The sequence below is a fragment of the Poecilia latipinna genome, unplaced genomic scaffold (genome assembly GCF_001443285.1).
Source record: "Poecilia latipinna isolate Pla-1442-1.1 unplaced genomic scaffold, P_latipinna-1.0 Scaffold438, whole genome shotgun sequence".
Classification (NCBI taxonomy): domain Eukaryota; kingdom Metazoa; phylum Chordata; class Actinopteri; order Cyprinodontiformes; family Poeciliidae; genus Poecilia; species Poecilia latipinna.
In genome coordinates, this window is record NW_015113054.1 from 396,707 (window position 1) to 405,372 (window position 8,666).

The window sequence follows — 8,666 nt, forward strand, 5'->3', positions numbered from 1 at the left end:
GCTAGAAGTCTAACGGAGGCGAGCTCATTCGACATGAGTGTGAGGGCCTTCCCAGTTTCGTTAGCTATCACTTCTATAGCCTTGGACAGAGCAGCAATCTGATCTAAAGCAGACATGACTCCGTAAAAAGGAAGAAGTGTGCCAAGAGCATTTTTAAAAGGCGACTGATTGTGTGTTCCGAGAAAATCGGAAATTCCACGTCGTGCTCGCTTGAGAAAAGTTTTCTGCGGCAGGGAGCGCGTCACCCTCATTGCTGGGACCACGTATCCCAGTCCGCAGCGTCCATTGTAGTCCACCGGAAGATAGGGGTAAGCGAGGGTCCCACACACCCAGTACATGCCAACAGGAGAGGAGATGGAGCAGGTGGCTGTGCGGGAGGCCAAAGCATTCATGTGAGTCGCTCCTGCTGCATCCAGACACTGATGGGGAGCGGCATTAAAAGCTTTCCAGTCAGTTTCCCTCCGTCCTGAGCCCCACTTAAACGTGCGAAGGCAGTCCGATTGTCCCACTGGAACGTGGCCGTTGTTCTCCAAACACCAAGTGAACCTCTGAGGGAGGACAAAGATGGGAACCGGTTTGGGGGTTTGGAGACATCTGTTGCAGTTCCCACGTCCTTTTGCACAGTCAAGCGGTCTCATTTTCAAACTCGGGCAGTTGGGGTGAGAATAGGAGCTGGGCTGGTGAATGTGCATCAAGTGGCACGTGTCACAGTCCGAGGCGGGCAGGACCATGAGAGGTAAACCCTCGCCAGCAGTGTAGGGCATCAGGCCGCAGACGTAGCAGCTGGAGTTCGGACGCAGGTGGTTGGCCACTTGCCACGCCATGGTCAGGAAAATGTTTCTGTCGTCTCTTTTTAAGTCTGGGAATTTTATGTGCTGCAGAGCTCTGGTGGGGGTTACCACCAGCATCAGTATCAGGAGCTCAAAGTAAAAATACATTTTTGTTGTGGAAGCAAAAGTCCTCCTCTGTTCATATAAAAGCAAGAACCTGGAGAAAGTCGAACATTAGTGCCACCAATAAAAGACAGATGATACCTGTAAGATAAAAAAAGAACAATTCACAGTTGGACTCTTGGAATAAACTGAGTTACATTTTAGGAATAAACAAAGTAAATGTACAGAAATTTGTCTTTACCTGCAGAGTCAGTCAGGATTTCTACTTTTGTTTCTGAAGCAACTGCTCCAGCATGCTTGCATCGAGGAGAAAATGCAATACCTGCCTTTATCTTATCTGTCCTCTTTTTTTACTGGACAAAAGCAGAAACAAAAGATTAAGTTTTCCCAATCAGAGGGGGTAGTGAAGCAGTCACAAGGCCCCTGATTGATCACTGGAAGAAATCGGGATATCAGGATTGTTCTAAAGGGTTAGTGACTGCTTCAGGCCAGATGGTATGAAAATGTCTGTTATACAACAGTCGTTCACAAACCCTTTCTATCATCTACCCACCAATTTTTACAACTGTTTTCCATTCTTTTGTCATAAAAAGAACAACAAAATATAATTCTTAGTGCACGATTAGTTGTAGGATATATATTTGTTCTATTTATGCGTAGAGGCTTAAAATGCCAGAGTTTGTGTGAATTGAAAGAAATTTAAAGATAAACTTATTTTCCAAGCACTGGAATAAATGGGAAAAATATATGAAGCAATATGTGCCGGGAATGAATAAGATTAATAATAACACTTTAAATTGGAGTAAATGTAGATATTATATGTGTAGTAAATTAAGTAAGATGAGAAGATGAGGTGATGCTTCCCCGTCTTGCTCACCTTTTAGATTTATCTTGTGTCCAAGCTTTCATATTTAATATTAAAGCACCATGTTTGTGTGCCAAAAAAAGAGAAAAGTAGTAGTAATACAGACTTTAAGATGTGACAGCTATTTTCCTTTGCTCCTGCTTCACAGGCAACAGGACAACCTTATGAACAATATGCCAAGATGATTTTCATGGAACTGAACGATGCCTGGTCAGAATTTGAGAGCCAAGGACAAAAGCCTCTCTACTCCTAAAAGCAAGTGAAAAGAAGTGAGCAACGTCAGGATGCTCCTTCCAGTTCTGTGTTCTAACCCCTAAAAGTGTCACCACCTTTGAAATGACTCACCATGTAACATCATCTGCCTTTATACCTGCGCTTTCACTCGGATTGCTCCTTTTGCCCAAAACTCCTAACATCGGTGACGGCAACAGACGACCAGACAGACAAAAGAAGCGTCGCTGAACACAGACGTATGCTCTCTGTACGTACAGTATGTGGTGCAACAGCAACAAAGCTCAATGACCCCTTCCCTGACCCCTCAGATCAACTCAATCAAACCAACAGAGACGTCTGGCACACGGAGCTGTTTGAAAACAGGATACCGCAGGATAAGAGAAAAACAAATCAGGGAGCACATTCAGCAGATATTTCATCGACTGCTCCTTGTCAGAGCTACAGAGATAGCAGATGCTCTTACTGTAAGGCACAACAAGCATTTATATGCATTTATGTTAGCTGGAATGTAGAGTTTGCTCTTTGATCTGTGTGAAAATGCATTCAGGGTCTGTTGTGAAATCCAATCCATAGGAAGGGTAAATTAAAAGGCAGCAACATCAAGTTACTGTAAAATTATCTGAAGGTAGGTTTTTATTCCACCAAACATTTTTTGTTCGTTGAAATACCATCAATATGTGTTCAGCAGAATTAAGATTTGATGAGTTTTCTGAGATTTTATTTTATTATTATTTTTTTTTTTATCACTTTTGCCTTGTCAAGTTAATGCGGTGTAAAGACATTCCTGGAGGATGTGTTGATGCCATTCTTTATTTCATGATGGTGTTCCCAGGCAAAACTGTGAGTGTACTAGAGAGAACCCCATCCATGAATGCTTTACTTAAAGCAGCTACCAACATGTCTTTTTGGAAAAGTTGCTTTTCCAGATGTCTCAAACAGTTTTAAATGAGGCTTCAGTCGATAAAATAACTTTACTTAATTCCTCCAGCCCATTCCTGGTACTTCATGTAAAACGTTGGTCTTTCCTTGATGTTTGTGTTCGCCTCACATGGGAAAACACCCACACATCCCTGCTGCCATCCCTGAGTAAGCTCTGCACTCATGGCAATTTCTTCTCCTTGAATTTGTTGATGATTTGACACATTGCTTGTTTGTGTGCATTCTTAATATGTGAGGCTATTCACATGCAAACCAATGATGATGGCCTGTGCTTCCGTGGAGATGATAATGACTGACAAAGTAAGATTTAGAGAGACACTCACTTTTAAAGCAACTATTGTGTTTTTCTAATTCAATCAGAGCCGTCTGCTGCCCCGTCCTTGTTAACACTTTGCTCTGAGCTGATTATAAAATCACTGAATCATTTTTGTGGCAGAACTAAAACACATCATGAGTTCGTTTTTTTTTGTTTTTATTAAATTTGCAGTAATTGGTTTTAATCTAATAAGAAGCAACTTTAAGACAGTAGCTGTCTACTTAGTGAAAAAACTTCTCTGAGCTTTTTGACTGATTCCTGACGGGCTTTCATTTCTGCTAATTACATGATAATGGGTGTGTATGTTTAAAATAATTGGTTCTTAGATAAAAAAAATGTGAAAAGAAATAACACTTTTTTCTGACTACTGATTCTTTCTGTAAGCTGGGATTTGTATATTGTAGGACTGTAAAGTACCTCATGCGTAGCCTCATAAAGTAATATCAATTTGCAAATGAAAACCTGTGAAAGCACAAACAGTTTTAATGTACTTAAAAAAGGAGCTGATGCTTGATCAAATTACAAAGCAATACGCCTGAATGACATAAATACATCTGTATGTTTGCTAAATGAGTTGTGCAACAATTAATCTTAATTTTATAACTTAATCATATCAGCCATGCTGTTTGAGTTCAGTTTGTCTTCAGCCAGACAGGCAAAATTAAAAAAAAACAATTTGCTCATATCAACACAACACATATTTGTTTCACTAAACTGATAATCCCACACAATGACTGCATTTACCTAGAAAAAGCCATGTGAGGAACCAGACGTTAATCAGGAGAAAGAAGCAAACCTAAATAGATTTTATTGGATAAATCTTGATTTATTGCACCATCAGTCAAAAAATTAAAGCAAAGACGTAAAACATTTTACACATTTTTACTGATTTTGTTTGTTTCGTTCATTATTTTGATATTACTCCATCACCTCTTGAAATTGGATTTTACCCTTAATAACTCATATCTTCAAAATAACGAGGAACTGAACTTTAAGAATTTTATTGTTTTCACTTCATATGTGTTGTTTACTTTGATGAGACATTTGTTTCCATTTTGCACAGTTTCATATCAACGGTAAAGTGCAGGAGGCTTGACTTAGGGAAGTGTTTGAAATTGTTTCATTCCAACCTAACTTTTGTGAGATTTGTTCCATTAATATCAGCTACAATTGTTCTTCAGTTTGTTTTGGAGCTGTTTTTACTTATGACACTGTTTCCTCATATGGAAATTGTTTAATAATTATAATAATGTCCATGAAAACTTAAAACACTATAAGGCAGATTTCGACCAGGGTAAACCCGAACTTTTGGCCAAGCTGAGGTGTGACCTGATGGAGTTGGATGGACACGGCACCACAGAGATGTTGAGTTGGATTTAGGTGAGGTGTGTTTGGGCTCCAGGAACTGTCTGGATACTCTTGCCACATGAGGCCTGGCAATTTCGCACACCAGGAGAAACCCAGGACCCAATGCACCAGTGTAGATTCTTCAACTGATACCTAATGGTCGTCTGATAGAGGTCAGAGTACCATCAGTGGATCTCCTACAGCCCCGCTCAGCTCTCTAATGACTACGCCAGGAGTCTCCGACCGTAGTCCTCAAGAGCTACCGTCCTCCAGGTTTTGGATGTATCAATTCTCCACACACATGAATCAAATGAATGACTCATTACCAGGCCTTTGCCAAACTTGATTACCACTCTGAAGAGGTAATTCAATCATTTGTTTCAAATGTGTTGGGTCAGGGATCTATCTAAAACCTGCAGGACAGCAGCTTTCAAGGACTAAAACCGGAGATTCCTGGAATCAGCTCCATGCTTTTGAGACACAGCAAACCTTTTGTGCTGAGTTTCAACCTCTGCATGGTCCAGTTATTACTTAATTCAACCAGGAGCACAGCAACACTGTTTTTGCATTTGGTTTTTACACATTGGAACGCTTAACAAATCCAATGAAATGTCAATAAATTCCTGCACTATTTGTCATTTAACATTCTGGTTAAAATGTGTTATTAGGATTTGGGTTTCTTCGTATTTTCCAGGTAGGGAAGGAAGAACATATGTACTTCAATTCTGATCCCAGATTGAATTTCCTTCTACGGGTTTTACAGTTTACATTTACAGTCTGACTGTTGCAGAAAAAAAATCTCTAATGCAGCGCTGGCCAAAGTCGGTCCTCGAGGGCCAGCATCCTGCGTGTTTTAGTTCTCTCCCTGGTTTAGCGCACCTGGATCAAATGATGGCTCATCAGAGGCCTAAGAAGAACATTGACATGCTGAAAAGGTTGTTATTTCCAGCAGGGAGAGAACTAAAACATGCAGGATGCTGGCCCTCGAGGACCGACTTTGGGTACCACTGCTCTAATGGGTTCACAGTAAAGTTGTTTTTTTTTTTCCAATTTATGCAAACAACATTAACTGCAAATGTCTGGAAAAGTATGGTTTTTGACATGCATAGTATGGAGGAATTGTTTTGCTTATGTAAAACAAGCTGTAAGTTTTATTTTATTCCCAGGTTAACTACCCGATAATTGGAAATCATGCAACTGTTTTACATTGCTCAAAAATACCTGGACAAATTAAGCATTACATTTGCATTCATGTCCTCATAAATAGATACCATTCTTGACACTCATGTTGTCTTAATGTAATTGAGCGGTTAGATGAGAATTATACTTTACTTTGTGCTTTCCAGTCAGTTTCACCCATAGAGAACTTTCATTCAGGAGGAAAGGTTTTGTTTGGAGTCCTTGAAAGACAGCAGGTCTCAGACTGAAACTAAACTTGAAGCTGATGTTTTGTGTTTTCTTTTATTTGAGTGTACCTGATGAAGAGAACTGTCTGTTATCTATTTACACCGAGGACCTAAATGTGAAACGACCCTTGCTAACCCCACCGCTGACTGATAGTGCAGTCTTACAGCTAACCTCTGTACTGTAATCAGTCCATGTGTGTTGTTTGAAGCTGTGGTATGTCTGAGTCAGATTTGACTACTTTATGTCACGTGTTTGCCTGTCTGCTGTTCAAGTATTAATTAATTGTGTAAAATTTTTGTTCATGTATTTTCTTTTTAGGTTCTGTTTACTGTTACAGGATGTATATAATGAACATGTGCAGTGCACAAAAATAAACAGTAAACAGAGTGAAATATCAGTGTTTTCCTTGTATTTTCCCTTCCTGATTGCAATTCTCATTTTTAAACGCAAGATGGCAGCAAAAGCGACACAAACTGTTTGTGCTGTGCATTGTACCTCCTATTTAAAATTACTTTAAAAAGAAAAAATAAACTATTGACATAAACATGGCAAATATAATATTTTGTCATATTCATATGTATTTTATTTTACATGAATTTGTATATCAGTTCATGAACATAAATGTATCTGACAAAAAGATAAAAATAAGACATGATGGATTTAAGCTTTCAACATACTGTTTGTATTATTTAATTAATATTTATAGGGCATTTTATCTACCTGAAATGAAAAGTTAATGCACAGTGCAGATGCTGCTGGTAAACTAAAGCAACCTGCTGCATTTCAGTTCTGCTGCTTACTTTTTGTGAGCCATATGATGAGTAACAGGTGGAAAAGTTTCTCCTTGGGACATCACGTCTGGGAGAAACAGGACTTTGGCGCTGCCGTCTTAAGGAACTTGGGTATAATTGGAAAATGACTGCATCATTGTAAAAAAAAGATCAGTGATGCACAGCTCAGTTCAGTTTTTCCTTCTTTCTTTTCCATTCTACTCTCTCCTGACAGCGCTGACGCACTTCTTGTGCTGGGTAAGTGCTTAAGGACGTTAACAATTAGCAAAAGCTGATATTTTATGTCCTGCATCCCAAGAGATGTGAGGGTAATTCTGACACACGAATTTAAATGCCCCTCTTTTTTTCCTCTGCAGTCATTAAGTGAGATTCAACACACAGTTACACTTCCACAATCTGGCCATAAATACTGAAAATGTTTATCTGAATATTTAAGTAGTACAATTCATAAAACTACAATCAACTCTATAACCATAAAGTATGCAACACCAAATTCTAAAGGGTTGCTTGGATGTTTTCTCTGTTTATGCAGAGTAGAGGGAAAAAAATTAGGGGGATGTCCCAAAATTAGGACAACCTAATTTGCCCCACATGTTTAGGGAGGGAACCCCCTCCCCTCAAACATGTGTTGATACGGGTAAACCAAGTCGCATAAACATGTAAAACTGTTAAGCAGGTGTTCTCATAAAATTCCCCAGACATTTAAAACCTAATAAATTACATTATGTTAATCTTGTGACTAAATTACCTCAAAATTCACTCTACAAGGGTTCATTTTGCTTTGAATTTAGTTTACATGGTAAAAGCATATCAACACTTAAATGTTTCTGTTTTCACACATTGGTTCTACTGCTGACATATCTGAGAAACAATGTTGCTATCTGATTTTTTTTTTTTTTCCCAGAAGACATAAGTATAACGTAAACAGTTACAGCATGCAGACAACATTTACTGTTGCAGTTCTCTCAGCTGGGAAATGTTCAAGTCTCAAGAGATGCTTCTGCTTCAGTCTAGGAACTCATTAGGAGCCCAGAAAGTCTGTTTTCACATGGCCTCTTGACTGAATGGTCATTAAAATAAATACCTGCAGATTTTTAATGAAAAAGTTTTGGTCCATTAGACATAATTGTTGGATGTAGATTCAAAGTCTATCACCTTGATAATGAATGTTGACATTTGTAAATACGTGTAGAACAGAACTGGAAAAAACCCATAATTAAACATGTTGCTTTTTGTCTTATCTGTCATGGGTGTATGGGAAAAAAACAAAACAAACAAAAGAGACTCCTGAGAATGTTATTTTTAGCCATCCAGATCTGAAGTTGTTTCTGGAAATGGTCTGTTGTTTTTCTTATCAGTTTGCTTGCATTCAGAGAAAATTCTTGACCAGAACATAAGGAAATAAATGTTTACATTTTTAAAAGCATCCCTCAGGGAGTGTATTTTAAGAGTGGAGATAAAACTTTGCCAAAAAAAAAAAATCGGTTTTTCTGGGTTTGTTCCCAATTTTTATTTTTATTTTCTTTCAATATTTTAAGTGGGCAAGTTAAATGAAACTCTTTGGCTTCCTTCACTTCTTTATGCCTTTGTGTTTAACGACCCATAAGTCAATTTATTTCTGGTGATTAAAATTCAGACGTCAGATCCAAAATATTAAAATTAATCTATTGATTTTATTCCCATTAGTAAGTATTCATCACAGGATTTTGGAAGAACAGCTGCTAAATCAAATTTGTCAACCTTTGAGATGTTTGTTTGGTGCATTAAAAAGCTGCATGTGCACATTGTTATACAGTCATGTATATATATATATATATATATATATATATATATATATATATATATATATATATATATATATAATAAATATATAT

At 38.1% G+C, this 8,666-nt stretch overlaps 1 protein-coding gene across 4 annotated transcripts in view; it reads left to right on the top strand.

The window, feature by feature from the left end:
- Positions 1 to 3,442, top strand: part of dnajc6 (DnaJ (Hsp40) homolog, subfamily C, member 6) — a 33,749-nt gene extending 30,307 nt beyond the window's left edge. For all 4 annotated transcript variants that reach the window (XM_015038346.1, XM_015038343.1, XM_015038345.1 and 1 more), the window contains one exon: positions 1,907 to 3,442. In XM_015038346.1, coding sequence (XP_014893832.1) covers positions 1,907 to 2,011 — 105 coding nt within the window. In that variant the 3' untranslated portion in view covers positions 2,012 to 3,442. The remainder of the gene's footprint in view (positions 1 to 1,906) is intronic.
- Positions 3,443 to 8,666: the final 5,224 nt, after the last annotated feature.